The sequence below is a fragment of the Heteronotia binoei genome, chromosome 1, assembly GCF_032191835.1.
Source record: "Heteronotia binoei isolate CCM8104 ecotype False Entrance Well chromosome 1, APGP_CSIRO_Hbin_v1, whole genome shotgun sequence".
NCBI classification, from domain to species: Eukaryota; Metazoa; Chordata; class Lepidosauria; order Squamata; family Gekkonidae; genus Heteronotia; species Heteronotia binoei.
This window is the reverse complement of record NC_083223.1, coordinates 151,729,814-151,750,808: the sequence shown is the minus strand read 5'-3', so window position 1 is coordinate 151,750,808 and position 20,995 is coordinate 151,729,814. Positions and strand designations below refer to the sequence as shown.

The 20,995-nt window shown below is 43.5% G+C and overlaps 1 protein-coding gene across 1 annotated transcript in view; it reads right to left on the bottom strand.

The window, feature by feature from the left end:
* The window catches only part of LOC132573727 (endoplasmic reticulum membrane-associated RNA degradation protein-like), a 115,984-nt gene extending 97,494 nt beyond the window's left edge, over window positions 1-18,490 (bottom strand). Inside the window, exon 1 of the mRNA XM_060241466.1 lies at window positions 18,328-18,490. Coding sequence (XP_060097449.1) covers window positions 18,328-18,490 — 163 coding nt within the window. The remainder of the gene's footprint in view (window positions 1-18,327) is intronic.
* Window positions 18,491-20,995: the final 2,505 nt, after the last annotated feature.

Here is a 20,995-nt window from a genome sequence, read left to right as displayed (position 1 = left end):
CCTGTCTAAAGAGAAGTTCCTTGTGTTTTCATGTACATATGTTTCAGAATTGTGTGACACTGCTCTGTTCATAGCATCATGGAGTTGGAAGGCCAGAGTGAATATTAGAGTCCTGTGATTTCACAAGTCTTCAAAGGTGAAACAGACCTCTGTAATGACTTGTAGGTTTTTGCTAGAAATGCATACATTGCTTCTTTGCTCATCCCAGGCCTTTTAACATAGAGGCAAAAATAATTTTGGAGCTTAGATTACCAATAGCATAAACATTCTGAATACATCACAGTTTTATTACATTCTGAATCAGGATTTGAATAAAATTTGGAGTAGTGGTCCTCCAAACTAATCAACCCAGAGTATCACTGGCAAGCACCACAAGATATCAGTGATGGAGTGGACCTTGATTGGGCTATCCAGAGGCTTGGCAATCTTGGTGGCCTGGTTGGGGGCCTCGTCAAAGATGGGAGAACATACGAACAGCTTAAGGCTTCATAGTCATGGGCAGGAGTGTGCCCTCCCATCCCTTCTATGCACTGGTGTGCAGGCCTTGATGAGTAGGGTCTGAAAGGTTCTGGACCTGGTTCTGAGCCAGGGTGGGTTTGCCCTGTTAGGAAGCTTGCTTTGCAAGCTCAGTGCAACCCATACTTTAAGATGGTATGTAATGGTGCAGATCATCTTATGTGTAAATAAAATTTCCAGTTTAACCCCTAACGTGTGCAGTGTTTCATTCAAGGCATAGTTGGGAAATAATATCTAGTTGCATGATAGGGCTTAGAAATGGCTTAGAAGTGGAGCCTCTTCCCATTCTGTTTGCAATGCAGAGATAGCAGTCCCAAATAGGGCTTGGACCGCTAAGGTTGTTCTGATACAGAGATTTCACCCTGTGCCACACCTTCCCCGCACCATTGCACATCATCATCATGCAATGTTCCATTTAGCAGCATAATACTATAGTGATATTGTTGGTTTTTTGCAAGTTCCTTCCCAACACAGCAAAGCAAATGTTTTTAAAACAGAAACTTTAACTTTCTAATAAAGGGAGTTGAAAAATAACAAACAACACAGGAAGACATCCTGTCTAGATACTATCTGACCTGCACGTTTACTCAGAGACTTTTAAAACTCGTGTGAGGAAAGACGAGAGATTCACAAAGGGCCATAAAATGAAACTCAATCTTTAATCTCCAGTCCAAACCCAGTGTATTGATTACCCAATTGAAGCATCCCAATACAAGCTAATTATGCATATTCTCACCTAGCTCTGGCAGCAAATATGTTCAGGCTATTCTGTTGGTCTGTAACCTTAAGCTAGCTATGACATCAGTATGCATAAACAAAGTTAATTGTGACTTCAAGGAGGGAACTTGCAAAAAAAAAAAAAGCCAACAGGAGCTCTCTATCTAACGAAATCTGGGTTCTGTGGGACTTATTGCAGTTTTGCAGGGTCTGTAAGACAGAGATGTTCCACCAGGCCTACAGTTGAGGCCAACAATGGTTACCAACAAGCCTGGCCTCCTTCATCTCTCCTCTCCCTATGGGGAGAGGACATAAAGCATTCCTAAAATGCCACAAAGTCTGGCCTTCTCCATCTCTCTTCTCCCTCATGGGGAAAGGACATAAAATGCCCTTAATGCCATTTTGGCATAGCTGAGTTATTATTTTAATTGTTTTAAATTCAATATATGGTGATGTATAAATGTATTTATTGATATGATGTACATGACACTGAGCCCTGTCGCCAGGAGAGAGCACTATAAAAATCAAATAAATAAGGCTTTTAAGAAAAACAGCAAGAAGAGTTTGCCACTAGTAAAATTGAAGAACACAGTACAAATATTTTATGAATGGTTAGAAAGAGGGCTGTTAGGTAAAATAAAATTGAGAGATTAGTAAAATCCAAGTAAACATAGACTATTAGAATGATCTAAGTCATTTATTTTTTGGCTGAGTTGAACACTATTATAACTGCAAAGATAACTTGCCAGAAATAGAGTGAGGGCTTGTTTATGTAGTAGCAATTATTTTTGCTGGGCCATTGGGAATACAATGTGTAAATATACTGTTGAGTGAGACCAAAGGAGGCCAGATGAAATGATTCTCTAATAGGACAGCATTAACCACCAGCAGTAGTAGTGGGCTCCTATGGGCTATGCAGTGGTTTTTGCAGGTGTAGCTCTATGCCATAAACAGTGGGCATTCCTGGGTAGGGAGCCAACTAACTCCAGTGCCCACCCCCTCCTCCACTGGTACAGGGTTAACAATGCTCATCCTCGCCTTTCCCCCTGCACTCAACAATGATGCAGAAGCACTGGGTTACCACCTGTTATCGTCTGGTTGCACAAATGTATCTTGGGAAAGTAGTGACTGGACTACTCCCTAGACACTTTCAGCATGCCCTCTCAGGACTGCACTGAACATTGCTAAGATAAAACAAACAATATAAATATCTAGCTACAATACTGTAGTGTTGCAATGTGTGATGCATTGGATGCATTGCCCAGGTGGATTGTGAAAGAGGCTTGGCTGAGCTTTTAAAAGGCATGTTTGGGTCTGAGATGGAAAACAAAAATCCACTTTCTAGACAATGACAACTGCCTTAAGCAATTGTTTTTAAAAGTTAAAAGCAGAAAATTATGCTTGAAACAATTGGAGCTTTAACTGATATTTCAAAAATTGTAATTTTCTGTTTCCAGGCAAACTTCCCAAAGGAGAGGCTGTTGACAGACCAAATTAAAATAGAAATGAAATGTCTATTGACATGTAATACAAGATAAGAGGTGGTGGGAATTCTGCAACTGTTCCTTTGAATAACTTTTTTAAAAATAAAGAATAAATATTGTAATGTGTTTAACAGCAAAGAAAACCATGAATTCCTACATGAATTCCAAATAGATCATTTTATTATACTCCTAGCAAATTTGGGAAGCATAACATTGATCTTTGTTACTGAAAGCTGATTTGAATTCTTGTACTGTAGTTCCTGTCTACATCCTTCTTGAAGTGGGGCCTCCAGAACTACACACAGTATTCCAGATGTGGCCTGACCAATGCAGAGTAGGAACCTCTGGCTCCCTCCCTGACAGAATAACAGTTTGGAAGGGGATGAAGCAGGGTTGCGTGCTGGCCCCCTTATTATTCAACCTTTATATTAATAGCATAGTTGAGAGCCTCTCAGGACCTCAGTTCACACACACACATACACACCACTTTGGGCCATCAAAAGATTTCTGTTCTACTTTATGCTGACAATATGGTCCTAATTTCGTTTATGAAAACTGGTCTGAAGAGACCAGTGCAGTGTACAACAGAACTATGACATCTTGTGATTTGGATGTTATGCCTCTGTTGATGCACCCCAAGATCGCATTATTTTGTTGCTGCATCACAGTGGCTGCTCATATTTAACATATGGCTCACTTGTACTCCAAAATTTTGTTCACACACACTGCTACCCAAGTGTATCCCATGTCCAGTATGCATGTTGCTCATTTTTGTTACCAGATGTAAAACTTGTCACTTATCCTTGTTAAATTGCATCTTATTCATATCCATTCACTTTTCCAGTATGTTCAGATATCGTTGAGCTCTGTATCTTCTGGTGTGTTTGCTGCTTCTCCCAATGAAATGAGGTAAAAGGTTGCTGAGCCCATGGCAACCAGCAGATGACCAGGGGAGTGGGGACATGAGAGGGCTGCAATCAATGACAGTATTTTACATATCTAGAAATTCTGATGATTCCTAGAGAGGGCTGATGTCACTTCTGAGGTTTTTTTGGAAGTGACATCTAGGCTTGCCAGTTCCCAGGTCCAGGTGGGGGATCCCCTGGTTTTGCAGGCTGCTCCCCACCACCAGACAGCTGGCTGGTGGGGGAAGCCCTGCCCCAACAGCCACAATGTGCTTTTAGATCTCAGGCAGTTTCCAAAGTTAGCAACTGCTTCTGTTTTAGAAGGTGTGTATGTGCTTTTAAATCTCAGCAAGACTGAAGCTGTGGGGGGGGGGGGGGCGGAAGCAGGATGAGCCACATGTGTGTGTGAGAGAGAGGAAGCAAGAGAGCCCAATCCCTCTGTTCGTTTTGCATTCCTTTCAGAAGCTGTGTGAGTAGCAAAAGAGATAGTAAAGAGTTAACTAGAACCTGAGTATGGGATAGTGGAAAACTACATCCCTAGACCTCTCTCTCTGTAAGTTAGTTGAAATACATCAGAATGTTACATTCAGCAACTCCAGTGGGCAAAGCTATCTATACCATTGCTCCAGGGAGATCAGAAAAGTGAGGGCATGTAAAGTATTTCTTTTGGCTGCTTTGTATATGTGGTTGTGAGTTCACTTTCACTTTTAGGGGAGGAAATGAAGACTATATTCAGGGGAACTACACTGCTGTATTTTTACTTAATTATTTTTTAGGGAATGGAAAAGCCTCCCGGCTCCACCCCCAAAAGACTCCCAGGTCCTCCTGAAGTAGAGACTGAAAGAGGCAGAAATTCTGAGTTCTGCATGCATGCTGATTCAAGTTAAGTATTCTCAGTGCTGAACTACTATTGAGTAGAAATTATTTTTTTTAGCTGTCTGTCTCACAGGAAATAGCATATTTCCCCAGAGCATATAAGAATACTTAAAGTGTGAATGATAAGGAAGTAGTCATCTACTGTAAATAGGATGGAACCAGGTAGCAAGATTTTTCAGTCTAACAAAGACCTATCAATTAGGGCTGACCAATTTTACGGACTCCTTTAATTTCTAAAAACATTTCCATCACAATTAGTCAGTGCATAAGATATTCTGAATCTCAATTACTATAAGTTTAGGATCGTTGCAGACACTTAAGCTGTATTTGCATTGGAATAATTATTGTAAAACAGAGAATGGTGTAGATAAATCTATAACAGTTCTTACTTTAGATGTTAGGAAAGCAAGCAATTATCCAGGAAAGCGCTCTTTGAAATACACAAGATCTTTCTTTGTAATATTTTAGCTTAAACAGACATAAGAGCATAAAAACATAAGAGAAGCCATGTTGGATCAGGCCAATGATCCTTCCAGTCCAACACTCTGTGGCTGATTCTACATTCATGTTTGGGTCTGATTTTCTGAGCACTGAAATCACCTTCTAGAAATTCAGAGTATATTTTTTCATCTACACTCAAAATTTTGCTCCTGGACTTCCCCTTCACACTTGCTTGCTTTAGTGGAGGGGGGGGAGGGGGGCAAGTTTAAGAGTTCCTTTGTTCTTTCTTGAGAAACGAGTTTATTGCCCTGTTTTCCAGGAAAGATAACATCTTTATGGTCCTGTGGAATGCACTTCTTGGAAAACCCTCATTCTAAAGTAGTCTTGGAAAGTCAGGGGCAACTCCATGCTGAAAACTGTGTCAGAGCCAATTCAGGAATTTAAATGTAAATGACAGTCAAAACACCGGAGCAAGACAGAAGTCAAGGCACATTGTAATGTAGATGATCACTTTTGAAAGTGCAGCATTACTGGATCTTTTGCCCAGTGTAAAATCAGCCTAAGTCACTAAGTGGCCAAAAACAGTTTTCAGCTTCAGTTTTCAGCTTCAGACATCTCCTACATAAGAACATAAGAGAAGTCATGTTGGATCAGGCCAATGGCCCATCCAGTCCAACACTGTGTCTCACAGTGGCCAAAAACAAAAATAAACCCAAGTGCCATCAGGAGGTTTACAAATGGGGCTAGAAGCCCTCCCACTGTGCCCCCCCCCAAGCACCAAGAATACAGAGCATCACTGCCCCAGACAGAGAGTTCCAACAATACACTGTGGCTAATAGCCACTGATGGACCTCTGCTCCATGTTTATCCAATTCCCTCTTGAAGCTGTCTATGCTTGTAGCCTCCACCACCTTCTGTGGCAGTGAATTCCATGTGTTAATCACCCTTTGGGACTCTGCTGGACTTCAAAGGGAAGCCCGTTTGTTTTGCGGCTCTAGACCAGTTTTCCAGATTCTTGGAAATCTGAGGTGACCAATTTATTGGGAAAATTTTCTGAGCTGAATTTCAGGGATACGTCCATCATTCAGTTTGTTTGCTCAAAAAAAAAAGGCAAAACATTGGATGTAACTGCTATCGTAGAAAGAAGGACATAGGCTCCAATCCTAAACTACTATGTAAAAAACAACATTGAAATCAAGTATCTGGTTTCTTCCAAGTATATATGTATAATGTAGCACATGTCTTGAGGAGCTCAAGATAGAATACATCAGACTGCCCTCCTTACAGCAATCCTGTGAGACAGGCTGAGCTGAAAGATCAACTTCACATGGAAGAATGGGGATTTGATCCTGGGTTTACCAGACATACCAATTTAATGACCTGTCATGGTTCTACCCTGTTTCATCTTAATGAAACTGACAAAGGTAAACATCCACCATAGCCTACAGTCGTCTTCTGAACATGATGTGTCCAGAAGACTATCTCATTGGCTCAGAGTGGAACTACACATTATCAGATAAACAAAACTGCCTCTGAAAGTGGTGGCACTGTGCTGACTTCTCCTAGTCATAAAATATAGTTTACCTTACCAGATATCCTAACATCAGTACAGTGTGTGCTTTATTGGCTCTATGCTATGCCATAGTCTGCAACTCGAAGGATAGAGATAAAGATGTCAGCACATCCTTTTCATGTTGAAAAGGAAGAAGAACTCACCACAGGGCTGCCATTTTTGACAGCAACCTTTTATTTGTGATGTCCTGGTTTTGCTCTAAGCAGAGGGCTTTGTACGTCTCCTTCGTTCATCAATGTTCAGCTGCAGCAAAAACATATAAATTGTCCTATCTTTTTGTTTCTTGATGCTAAACTCCTGTACTTTTTAGCAACCAGTATCAGTGCTGGTGCACCTCCACAGTAACATGAAAGCCATTTCAAAGAAAGCTATACCCCTGTGATATTTGTGAGGCAATAAATCACATCTCCTGCTCTTGTTTCATTTGAAAATGAAGGGTGCTGGCTTTTATTAGGCTTTCTGTTGTCATCACAGCCTGTGATTTGCTGTCTCAAAGCCAGACTTCTTTTCCTCCCCCTTCCATCCCTGCTGCCCTGAGATCACATTACTTAGACAGCAAGGTCTGCAGGTCACAACCCTTGCCACTGTTGCCTATTACCCATTTCCTCCAGTCTCTGTTTTTGTTGTTCAGTCACACAGTCCAGTCAGACACTTTGCGAACCCATGGACAAAGTCACGCCAGGCCCTCCTGTCTTCCACCATCCTCCGAAGTCTGTTAAAATGTGTGTTAGTTACATCAGTAATGCTGTCATCTCATCTTTTGCCGTCCCCTTCTTCTTTTGCCTTCTGTTTTTCCCAGCATCAGGATCTTCTCCAGTGAGTGCTCCCTTCTCATTTGGTGGCCAAAATATTTGAGCTTCAGCTTCAGCATTTGACCTTCCAGGGAACAGTCTGGGTTGATTTCCCTTAGGACTGACTGATTTGATCTTCTTGCAGTCCAAGGGACTCTCAAGATTCTTCTCCAGCACCACATCTCAAAAGCATCTATTCTTCTGCGCTCGGCCTTCCTTATGGTCCAGCTCTCACAGCCATACATACTACTGGGAATACCATCGCTTTGACTATATGGACTTTTGTTGGCAGGGTGATGTCTCTACTTTTTATTATACTGCCCAGGTTCTCCATAGCTGTCTTCCCAAGGAGCAAACATCTTTTAATTTCATGGCTACAGTCACCATCTGCAGTGATCTTGGATCCCAGGAATGTGAAGTCTGTCACTATTTCCATGTCTTCCCCTTCTATTTGCCAAGGTGTGATGGGGCCGGATGCCATGATCTTAGTTTTTTTGATGTTGAGTTTCAAGCCTACTTTTGCACTCTCCTCTTTCACCCTCTGCAAGAGGTTCTTTAGGTCCTCTTCACTTTCTGCCATTAGAGTGGTATCATCTGCATATCTGAGGCTGTTGATGTTTTTCCCGGCAAACTTAATTCCGGCTTCTGCTTCATTCAGGCCAGCATTCCGCATGATGTACTCTGCATATAAATTAAATAAGCAGGGTGTCAAACTCCTTTTCCTATTCTAAACCAATCAGTTGTTCCATATCCCATTCTGACCGTTGCTTCTTGACCCTTATACAGGTTTCTCAGGAGACATGTGAAGTGGTCTGGTACTCCCATTTCTTTAAGGACTTGCCATGGTTTGTTGTGATCCACACAGTCAAAGGTTTTAGTGTAGTCAATGAAGCAGAAATAGACGTTTTTCTGATACTCCCGTGCTTTCTCCATAATCTAGTGAATGTCAGCAATTTGATCTCTAGTTCCTCTACCTCTCCAAAACCCATCTTGAACTTCTGGTAGTTCCCAATCTACATCCCGATCAGTCTCTATAGACGGTAATATTTCCTCTGTCCTCTCTGGAGTTTGTCCCTCATATGGTTGGGGGCCTTTTCCTTGCCTAGTCAAAGGCAACCCAGCAAAGATGCTGTGTTTATGTGCTGCAAACACATATGCATGAACAAAGCTACCAGACAGAATGAATCCAGATGGGCAGCTGTGTTGGTCTAAAGCAATAGAACAAAGTTAGATTCCAGTGGCACCTTTAAGAGCAATAAAGTTTTAATCAAGGCATGAGCTTTCATGAGCACACACAGTTCCTCAGACAGAACGGATATATCAGAAAGGTGACAGCGAGGATGAAGCTCCTGATGTTTGAAAAATGGTGGATTTGTGATAGCCTTTTCAGAGGACTGTCAATTTCATAACAATGCAGCATTCTGGAGGTTGTCTCAGTTGCTTTTCTGGAAATTGCTACATATTATACCCAAGCAAAGGGCAACCAATCAAAAAAGAGATGCAGGATGACAACAGCCATTTTAAGGGCAACACTCTTTCACAATGCAGCTCTCTCGCTCTCTCCCCACCCCCTCATCCCCAGCACTGGGTGTTGCCCCCCCAAGTCAGAATAAAGAGGCGGACACAATTACATTGGTGAAACTATGGGCCACTTTATTGAATAACACTGCAATGGCAAGGGCAACCGAACTGTGGCCAGGTCAGGGCCAGGGGTCTCCTCAGACCGCTCCCCTGCCTTTTTCAGTGGGCAAGAGACCCAGCCCCCCGGCTAGAGCTGTGTGTCACAGCTCCCGTCAGGCAGGCCCAGCAGGGAGGCTCGCACTGGAGGGCCCAGACACCAGACGCGAGTCTCAGCGAAAGGCACCCATCCAATCGAGTCTCCAGGACAGTCTGCATTCACACACCTCGAGCCACACCCAAAGGTTGATCCTGCCAGACCCCTAACTCCCCAAAAGGGGGAGGCTAACCGGTCCTCCCCAGGCCGCATGGTGCCATAAACCCCGTAAAACCTGCCTGAAAAGTGACCAATCTATACAAGGCACCAACCCGAGGCCAATACCTCAATCCACTGTTATGCTATGCAGGGTAGGCAAAAAACACACCCCAGTCACCAGCCAAATAGCCGGGGAGTAAAAAATTCCTACCCGGCCCCTCATAAAAGAGGCGACCAGCAAATGCCTACATAACAAACAAGGCGGGCGGGAGGGCCAAGCACCCGAAGAGGACTGTCAAGTCAGGAGCGGAGGCTTCCGAGCAGGCGCGGAAGCCCCGCCCCTCCCAGACGCACTGAAAGCGTGCTGAAAAAACCGCTCTCCCTCCTGGGGGGGGCAAAATCTCCCCGACAGCCACGCCGCGATGCGGCGGGCTGCCGGAGGCTCCGTTCTGTCTGGTAGCTATGTTAAAATGCTAGGCAAATCGATCCTCATGGTGGTATTCTGGAAGAAGTAATAAAGACAGATCTGCCAGTTTTTTTAATCCTTAAAAGGATTCTTCTGTATATAATTTTAAGTGATTTTGGTCTCCTGTACATTGCAAATACCACATGTCCTGTCAGATCTAGTATTCTAGAGCACTGTATTCATAACGCCCTTTATCAGGGCGTTATGTATTCAGACACCCCTTTATCAGCCACTTTATTGAAAAACAACATAAACATGACAGTTTCAAGTTTTTTTGTCTTATATAAATACAGAGCCAAAGGATCTTGTGACAATATTTAGAAACTTTTATTCAGACAAAAGATAACTTGGATATACAAGCTCAACATGATCATACTTTATGATCTTAACTTGGTGCTAGACTTTACCTGTTTCCTTTGGATTTTGCAAATTTTTTATATTTCTGTAGGGTGTTGGACAAACTGTGAGATTTTTGGTTACTTGTCCCTTTAACAGCTGTGATTAATTAACTCTTTATAGACACCGTAATGTGCAGATAGAAATTGACATACATTAGCTACATACATGACATACAATACACGATATTGTGAGTATCGTAAGTTCTAATATCATGAATGGCTTGTTATGAATATTTTTAATATTATTGATGAATTTCAGCTTTGGGAGGTCCTGTCTTGGAGAAAATATGGAGTAGGGCTGCTAACTTCCAAGTGGCAGCTGGAGATCTCCCGGAATTACATCTCCATTCAACAGAGATCAGTTTCCCAGTCTCCTGCAAGTAAACATCAGCTTTGGATGCAGGAATGTATGGAATCATACCCCAAGGAGTTCCCTCCTACTCTGAAATTCTGCCTTCCCCAAGCTAAGCCCCCAAATCTCCAGAAAACTCTCAAGCCAGAACTGGCAACCCTAGCCATGAGTGGTCTGCTGTTTTCCTAGTCAAGCCTTGTGAGAATTAAGCATTATGAGAATTAGCAGTGAGATAATTACAAAGCCTGGACTGGAATGGCACAAGCAGACAACTGCTAACCAGACAACCTCATTTTCTATGGTCCTTGGTTAGAATAATTTCTACAGCAGAATCCTTATTTTAGAGTTCTAAATATTTAAAGGGTGTTCTTTTATTTATCCATTCTTGAGGAGATAAAAACCAGAAGATTTCCAGTAGGGAAATGAAACATATTGGTAATTCATGGCAGTCATGATTGGTAGATGGTTCAGAAGAAAAAAAATTATACATGTGTACTTGTGTGTATGCTCACACCCACTCACAAACAGAATCATAGGGTTGGAAGAGATCTCAGCTGCAGTAGAAGGTGCTTTCTACAGCTAGAACAGAGCTGCTGGTAAGCTGAGAGTTGAATTGCTTTTCTAAAACTGCTGGGGAGCATTACCTAGGGTTGCTGTGGAAGGGAACTGTATGAGTGCTTGGTGCCTGCTGGAGAGGGGTTTCTGATTGCTTTTGTGTGTCTTTTGTGTAGCTGTTGCTGGGTTAGGAGAGCTTGTTTGCCTGGGGGTAATTGCTGGCCCCATCCTCTGCTGTTGCTCTGGCTGTTGAGTCAGAGGTGGGTGGGGGCTTGAGCCTTTAATTTGCAAGGCTCATCTTGCCACAGGCGTGAGCGGAAGGGTTCTTGGCCTGGGGGTTCTGTAGGAAGGGGGTAGTTACTCATAAGTAGTTTCAAGTGGCAGTTGGTAGTGGAATTTAAAGAGAGGTCAAGATAAAGAAAAATTTGAAATGGATTGCACCAGCATGGCTGGTGAGGGAACAGAGGCAATGACGTGTAAAGACTGTGGGATGTTTGTATTTCTACCTGAGAGTAGCAGCAATCACACTTGCAGCAAGTGTAAGTTAATGGCCCTGCTGGAGGAGAAGATACGGGGACTGGAGGCATGATTGTCCACACTGCAGTGTATAATGGAAGGTGAGGATTTTCTTACAGAACGCATGACGTGCTCTTGAAAGGACAAGAAGAGGGAGAGGAAGTGGTATCTCAGTAATTAGAAGAGAACCCAACACAGGAAGAGGCTTCCTGGAAAAATGTAACCCGAAGGAGAAAGAAAATCAGGAGATGTTCTGAGCGTCTGCTGATCAGCAATAGGTTTCAGGATCTCCCCACAGTAACTGATCCTGAACTATTGGAACAAAGGCTACTTCCCCAGCCTCCGCGAAGCTTGAAGAAAGTTTCTCAAGATCCTGTGGATAAGAAGCCTGGAGCTTCTGCTCCCCAATATAGGAAGAGGAAGGTGCGGCTTCCTGTTCCGGCTTCAGCACAGTGACGTCAAGGGGGAATCACAGCGCTTGCGATCCCCCTTTAATTGCATGGGTTGAGGGGGTCCGGACACCCGGATACCCGAAGGGACTCCAGAAGAGGAGTTTCTAAGCATGGGATGTGACAAAACCCAGGACTTTCAGTGGAAGCTGGGACTCCTTGTTTATCCTGAAGCCTCACCGTTGCAATTGCCATTTTGTGGCACCAGCTGTAGCTACCGGTAACAGAACTGCTCGATGTTATAATAATAATAATAATAATAATAAATTTTATTTCTACCCCGCCCTCCCCGCAAAGCGGCTCAGGGCGGCTAACAGTAAGTAATATATTAACATAAATAATAAAACATTAGATTAGCAATTAAAATTACACATATAAAAACCCGTTAATTCAGTTAAAATACTTAATTTTACATTACATTATATATATATCTGGCAGTAATAGCTGTTCTGGCGCTGAATCTGCCAGTTTAAATGATGTTAGAGATGGCGGTTCTTCGTTCATTGCAACTCAGCAGTCCGTATCATTATAGGCGTGTCTAAAAAGGGCAGTCTTGCAGGCCCTGCGGAACTGGTCGAGGTTCCGCAGGGCCCGCACCTCCTCCGGGAGCTGGTTCCACAGTGCAGGTGCCGCAACTGAAAAGGCTCGTACTCTGGTGTTTTGGAGTTTGGCCTCTCTCGGCCCAGGGATGGTCATTTTGTTTTTACTTGCTGACCTCAGTGCCCTCTGGGGTTCATACGGGGAGAGACGGTCCCTTAGGTAGGCAGGTCCTCGGCCATATAGGGCTTTAAAGGTAATAACCAACACTTTGTACTGGACTCGGTAGATAACTGGCAGCCAGTGCAGTCCGCGCAGCCCCGGCTGTATGTGCTCCCATTTCGGGAGCCCCAGTAACAGCCTGGCCGCCGCATTCTGCACTAGCTGCAGCTTCCGAGTCCGGCACAGAGGTAGCCCCAAGTAGAGGGCATTACAGTAGTCCAATCTTGAGGTGACCATTGCATGGATCACTGTTGCGAGGTCGCGGCGTTCCAGGAAGGGGGCCAACTGCCTTGCCCGCTTCAGATGAAAGAATGCTGACTTGGCAGTGGCTGCTATCTGGGCCTCCATTGATAATGAAGGCTCCAGTAAAACACCCAAACTCTTTACCTGGCGCACTGGTTCCAATGGTGCGCCGTCGAAGGTTGGGAGAGCTATTTCCCCTCCCTGGGCGCCGCGACCCACGCAAAGGACCTCTGTCTTCGCTGGGTTCAACTTCAACCCACTCAATCTAAGCCACGCCGCTACAGCCTGCAAGGCCCGATCCAGGTTCCCTGGGGCGGAGCCAGGCCGGCCGTCCATTAGTAGATAGAGCTGGGTGTCATCTGCATATTGATGGCAACCCAGCCCAAACCTCCGGACAATCTGGGCAAGGGGGCGCATATAAATGTTAAACAGCATTGGGGAGAGAACTGCTCCCTGAGGCACCCCACAATCAAGTGTGTGCCTCTGGGATCGCCAATGGCCACCCTTTGTCCCCGATCAGAGAGGAAGGAGGAAAGCCACTGTAAGGCCAGCCCCCTAACCCCTATGTCGGCAAGGCGGCGCTTTAGTAACTGATGGTCGACTGTATCAAATGCCGCCGACAGGTCTAATAACATCAGTACCGCAGAGCCGCCCCGATCCAGATGCCGCTGGAGGTCATCCACCAAGGCGACCAGCACTGTCTCCGTCCCGTGGCCCGGTCGGAACCCAGACTGGCACGGGTCAAGGACGGAAGCGTCATCTAGGAACCTCTGTAGCTGCAACGCCACTGCCCTCTCAATAATTTTGCCTAGGAATGGTAGATTAGACACCGGACGGTAATTCGCCAATTCGGCCGGGTCTGCTGTACATTTTTTTAAGAGAGGGCGAACCAACGCCTCTTTCAGAGGTGTTGGGAAGTGCCCCTCTACGAGGGATCTATTTATGAAGTCCCGTAGAGGACTTCTGAGCTCCCTCTGGCAAGATTTAATCAGCCAAGAGGGGCAAGGATCCAAATCACATGTTGTTGGGCGAGCAGCGGAGAGGATCCCATCGACTTCCTCCAGGTCGAGCGGGTCGAAGCGATCCAGGACCAACCCCGAAAACAGGCACGGAGCCTCAATTTCACTCACTGTTTCCAAGGTGGTAGGCAGGTCTTGGCGGAGCAATGAGATTTTATCCGCAAAATATTTCGCAAATGCCTCACAGCCAATCTCCAATTCTCTAATGTTTGGTTTGCCTTGTGGCAAAGTTATAAGGTCCCCAATTATTCTAAACAGTTGTGCTGGGCGCGAATCTGCGGATGCAATCTTGGCTGCAAAGTAATTTTTCTTTGCGGCCTTGACTGCCATCTCATACGACTTCATAAGCGTTCTGTAGGATGTTCTCATTGCTTCGTCCCGAGTATGTCTCCACTGCCTCTCTAGTCGTCTGAGCCCTTGTTTGAGTTGGCGCAATTCCAAGGTGTACCATGGGGCCAACCTCCTACGAGGGCGCAGAGGGCGCTGGGGTGCTATTTCGTCAATGGCCCTGGTTAGTCGGTCTTGCCAGGTTTCCACAAGGCCATCGAGGGAATTGCTAGTGGGCCAGGGTTCCCTCAGGGCCGTTTGGAACCGTTCCGGGTCCATCAGGCTCCGAGGGTGAGCCAAAATAGGCTCTCCGCCCATACAGGGTTGGGGTGGCGTCCCCACACGAGCCTTAAGGGCTAGGTGATCCGACCATGGTACCGCTTCCAGCGCGATATCGCTCACCGAAATCCCGGACGCAAAGATCAGGTCTAGTGTGTGTCCGGCTTGGTGCGTGGGAGTCGTAACAAATTGAGAGAGCCCCAGTGTCGCCATGGAAGACACTAGGTCCATCGCCTGAGTGGAGGCCGTGTCGTCGGCATGGACGTTGAAGTCACCCAAGACCATAAGCCTCGGGAACCTCAACGCCCAGCCCGCCACTGCCTCCAATAGTGATGGTAAGGCGCCGGTTGGTGCGTTAGGCGGACGGTACACCAACCAGACTGCCAACCCCTCTCCGGCATCCCACGCCAAACCGGCACATTCAATACCATCGATCCTTGGGTCCGGGAGGGCCCGAAAGGAGTAATCCTCCCGTATGAGTAACGCCACTCCTCCCCCCCGCCCGCTGGTCCGCGATTGGTGAAAGACCGAGTATCCCGGGGGGGCCATTTGGGAGAGAGCCACTGTCTCCCCTTCCCTCACCCAGGTCTCGGTCACGCAAGCCAGGTCCACGTCCTGTTGGAGCAGAAACTCCCTCAGGATGTTAAAGCATTTCTAGGGATAGACATCAAGCTGACAGGTCGGTAGTTACCCAGATCATCTTTTTTTCCCTTCTTGAAGATGGGGACAACATTCACCCGCCTCCAATCTTCCAGCACCTCTCCTGTTCTCCAAGAATTCTCAAAAATAATGGCCAGAGGCTCAGAAATTACATCTGCAAGCTCTTTCAGAACCCTTGGATGCAGTTTATCTGGCCCTGAGGACTTGGTTTCATTTATAGAAACTAGGTGTTTATGTACTACCCCTACGCTGATCCTAGGTTGGAACTTCATACCCTTCTTATATGTTCTGTTTTTGCCATGTTGAGCACCATTTCCCTCAGAAGAGAAGACTGAGGAAAAGTAGGAATTGAGCTGTTCCGCCCTCTCTTCATTACCTGTTACAATTTCACTTTCCTGCCCTCGCAACAGGCTTACCATGTCCTTTCACTTTTTCTTACTCTGAACATAAGAAAAGAAGCCTTTTTTTCTGGCCTTTTCCCCTTGCCAGATAAACAACTTGATCATAGAGTTAAGTTTCTGGAAAAATAGTTTGGGTAAGGTGATTGGGATTGTTTGGAAGAGAAATAAGATCCTTGAAAGAATGTTCATCTTTATTGTAGCGACTCTACCTAAGAGCGAAATATGGAGCTCTTTCCAGTTAGTTAGATCATCCCGTATTTCTTTCAATATTTTTTCATAATTGTCTCTGTACAAAGTCTTTAAATCATTCGTCAAATAAATTCCAAGGTATTTTATCTTTTTTTCTTGCTTAAATCCTGAAAGCTGTTCTAAAGATTCAACTTGAATTTTCTCCATATTTTTCATTAAAATTTTTGTCTTAGACACATTCAGTTTGAAACCAGATACTTCTCCAAATTCTCGTAGTCTTTGCTTCAGAGGGACTATCGAAGAGATGGGTTGTTCCAAGATAAATACTAAATCGTCCGCAAACGCCAAAGACTTAAATTCCACGTTATTAATTCTGGTTCCTTGAATTTTGTTGTCTTCTCTAATCTTCTTTATTAAAGGTTCTAACGTCAAGATAAAAAGCAATGGGGATAACGGGCATCCCTGTCTAGTGCCTTGTTGTATTTCTACTAAATCAGACATCATATGAACATATGAAGCTGCCTTATACTGAATCAGACCCTTGGTCCATCAAAGTCAGTATTGTCTTCTCAGACTGGCAGCGGCTCTCCAGGGTCTCAAGCTGAGGTTTTCCACACCAATTTGCCTGGACCCTTTTTTGGAGATGCCAGGGATTGAACTTGGGACCTTCCGCTTCCCAAGCAGATGATCTACCACTGAGCCACCGTCCCATCACTCCATTAAAACTCACTCTCGCATTCTGCTTTGAGTAAATCGCTTCGACCATTCTGCGGTACCTATCACCACAACCAATCGCATCCAATGTCACTTTGGTGAAATTCCAATTAACATTATCAAAAGCCTTTTCTGCATCCACAAAAATAGCAGCAAATTCTTTGTCCGGGTGATCTCTGTAATATTCAATCACATTTAAAAGTAGCCTCACATTCTGATTCATTAGTCGTCCTGGGACGAAACCTGTTTGATCCTCATGAATTAAGTCGGTAATCACCTTCTTCAATCTATTCACTAAAATTGTTGCAAAAATCTTATAATCACTATTTAAAAGTGAAATTGGTCTATAATTTTTAATTTCTGATGGGTCGGTGCCTTCTTTGTGAATGAGAGTAATAAGCGCTTCTTTCCAAGAATCTGGAGTCTCGCCTGAATGATAGACATTCTCAATTACCTTCTTAAAGGGCAGCAATAACAAATCTTCAAAGGCTCTAAAAAACTCAATCGGAAGTCCATCTGGACCTGGGGTCTTGTTACTTTTTTGGGTTTTAATTACCTCAACCAATTCCTGCATTGAGATTGGGCTCTCCAAACTTGCTTGCTGTTCCCTTGTTAATTGTTTCATTTCGACTCCTTTAATATAATTTTCTTGCTTGAATTGTTCAATCTCTTGCTTTTTGTACAGATTCCTATAAAAGTTTTGAATAATGTCTTTCATTTGAAAATTTTGAAACACCTCCTCCTTGGCATCATTTTTCAACATTTTTATGATCTTCTTCTCCTTTTCCTTCCTTAATTTGTAAGCCAACCATCTACTCACTTTGTTAGCATTTTCAAAATAGTTTTGTCTTGTCCATTTTAGTTTTTTCTCCATTTCTTCTGCTAAAAGAATATTTATCTGATGTTGGATAAAAGTAATTCTGGCCTTCACCTCTCTTGGATTCCCAGTTTTCTGTTGTTTCTCATAGTATTTCAATTTTGTTACAAGTTCATTGTAAGATTTTCTTTGTTCTCTCTTCCTCCTCTTTGAGTAACGGATGGCGACTCCTCTAAAGAAGGCCTTGAATGCGTCCCAAATAACTGGGATCTTCGTGTCTTTCTCCAAGTTGAGTTTAAAAAATTCCTGAATCTCTTTTTTAGCTACTTCCAGAAATTGAGTTTCTTTTAAAATTTGCAAATTGAGAGACCATCGAGGATTTCTTGATTGCTCCTATAGAGATAACAAAATTGGGTTGTGATCAGCATATGACTGAGGGAGGATATCAACTTGGTTAACTGACAAAATCATACTCAAGGATACCCAGGTCATATCTATTCTGGACCAAGATTTATGTGAATGTGATTAGAAAGTAAAATTTGTCGTGTTCGGGTTCTTTGTTCTCCAGGCATCTACTAAGTTTAATTCTTCAGCCAGCTTCAAAAAAGAATTAGGTAGTAAATTCCGATTCTTCTTCTTTTTTTGAGGGTCGTCATATTTTTTATCCATTTTGATATCAAATATCGCATTGTAATCGCCAACTATGCAGTACCTATCTGAATTGAATTCCCTAAGTTTCGTGCACAATACTTGATAAAATTTTTCTTGATTTTCGTTAGGGGCATAAATGTTCCCAAGGATTGTTTTAAATCCATTTAACTCCAACTCGACTATGATGATTCTTCCTTGTTCATCCGAAAATAGGCAGCTCGACTTAATGTGATGAGGAACAAAAATAGCTACCCCTTTCTTCTTTTTAAAAGGATCACATGAAGCATATAAAGTACCCAATTTCTTGTTTTCCAAATACTTCACATTGTCTTTCCTAATATGCGTTTCTTGTAGACAGATAATGTGGGCGCCAGATTTTTTCAATTGCAGAAAAGTTCTCTTCCTCTTCCCGGATTCATTTAATCCATTGACGTTCAAAGAGAGTATTTTAGTTTCCATCTTAGAATTCATTTTGGTGAGTGAATACTATCCGATATCATGGCTGAGTCCTTCTTAGTCTGGAGCCTGGTTTTGATCTTCTCAGGTTTCTTTTTGGGAGACTTATCATCAGTGAACTTCTTAGCTCCTTCTACCTCCTGTTCGTCTCCCAATTCAGATCCATTTCGCTTCACAAACTCATCACAAAATTCTTCCATCTTTGCCTCAGTAGTAATATTGTATCTCTTAGTTTGAAATGTAAAGAAAAGACCTTGCGGGACAAGCCATCTAAATTGAATTTCTTGCTTCATTAACCAAGTAGACAATTTCCTGAACTTGAATCTCCTCTGTCGGACACTCCAGGGTATCTCTTTCAATACTTTGATCTTCGTTCCCTTCCAATTCATTTCATAATCTCTTGCCTTCCGCAGAATCCTTTCCACAGTTTCTGGACGGGCGAACTTTACTTGAACTTCTCTGGGAAGTTTGAATTTCCTTATGTAGCTCGAAGAAACTCTTTTGGCCCAAAGAATATCTCTTGGACCTTCTTCCAATAGTTCTTCATCATCAATAATTAAGATGCCTCTAATTTTACTGATTATATCTTCCTCCTTTTCTTCTGGTAGATTTTGAAAGCGAAGAATAGTTGAAGCTTTCTCCATTTCGAGCCTCATCACCCGTTCTTCTAGCTCCATCAATCCTGTTTGGTTTTCTCTAACCGTATTGATTGTGCGCTTCTCCCGATCTTCCATTCTCTCAACTTTAGCTGTAAAACCATGAACTTGTTGTGTATTGGCCAACAGCTGCTTTTGAAATTCTGCCAACTGATCATTGGTTTTCCTAATTTGAGTCATCAAGTCTGTTTTCAGTCCATCTAAAGCATCTTGGTTCTGTTTAAATCCAGCAGTAACTGTACTCTGTAATTTTTCCAACGCGTCTTGGTTGACAGCGACTTGCACCTTACCTCCCCCTGCCGGAGGAGTACCTTGTAGGTATTTTTTAATCTTTGTTTCCGTCATAATGATGCTACTGTCACTAACCTTATAAACTGACCCAATTTGTAATTTTCAACAGCTCAATATATCAATAAGCGGAAAGACTATCAATAATCAATATTCAGCTAAATAACTTCTTAAGCTCAGTCAGTGATTCAAGCTTATCTGGGATCCAATAAAAATGCTCAATAAGTAATACAGCAATTCTATAAAATCAATAATTCTTTGAGCTCAGTCAATAATTCAATCAATTATTAGGTATCAGATATTAAATCAATTCATTTCATTAACGCATTAGGGATTACCTATCAAAATTTAGCCCTAGAATTATTTATAGTAAGTGAATAAGTAAATAACTCAAAAATTACAGTTCTGAGTCAAGAAATAATCAACATAAGTATTTACACAGTCTTATCTTCTCTGTTCCTTATCTTCTCTGCTCCTTCTTCTTCCTTCTTTCTTCCCTTCTCTTGTTACTTAACTGTTTCAGGATCTTAATATTGTCTTGGTAGCTTAGTGTCCAATTTTAATGTCTTAGTGTCTTAGTGTCAAATAGATTTTTAGCTGTCTTCAGTGTTCTAAAAGCCAAGTTCTAGTTTTAGCCCTAATAAATCCCCACGTTTTGAAAGATGAAAAGGAAAATGTTTTCTAGAGTCCAAAAGTTCCAGTCTCTTATACTCCAAGAAGGAAGGTTTCAAAGATCCAAATATAGTGCCTAATCCGTTTCCAATAGTTATAAATTTAAAAACCACAATCTTCAATAGAGAGCAGCCGCAGCAAAAGCTGCTAAGAACCACTACTCTACCCTTTGAGCTGATACCAACGATTAATTATCCCAAAAATAAGTATTTGCGTAAACAAAACCCATCCTCTTCAACAAGGTGAAAAGTAAAATAACAAAAGAAAAATAAGGCTCCAGCGACAACGCAGATGAAAGGCAAAAAAAATAAAGAAAACCAGAGGTGGACAAGCGAAGGGGGGGGGAGAGTTAAGATCGTCAAACGCACTCAGAAAGTTTCTGTCTCCGCTCACCACCAGCGCCGCCTGCGTCTTCCACGTCCGGCCTCCTGAAGGAGAACTTCAGCTCCCGTCCGCCATTACCGACAGCTTCCTCTCTCCTAACTCAGATCACAGTTCTCACATCGGTCACGGACTGACAGCCACTTTTAATGTCTCAGAGACAGGAAAAGAAGAATTGCTTCTCAACCCCCTACTTCCCCCTGTCTTCCTTCTGCCAATATTCTTTGATCACAGCCAAGCTCTTTGTTGTTTCCCCTCAAAACGATCGCTCATTCAGTCGCCGCTAAGCTGCCAAGCCGCCCGCCTCCTCAGCCATTCACGTCCTCCACCGATGCCCACACGCCGCGGCTCCGCTCCCTATCAGCCTGTGCAGCACACAAACCGCTTACCAGCTTTATTTTCTTCTCGCCATCGCCATGAGCTGCACCATTCGCATTCCAAGGGTGGGACGACCCAGGTAGGAAAAAACGCTACGGGGTGCACTTGAGGGAGTTAAGGTTCCTCTCCAATC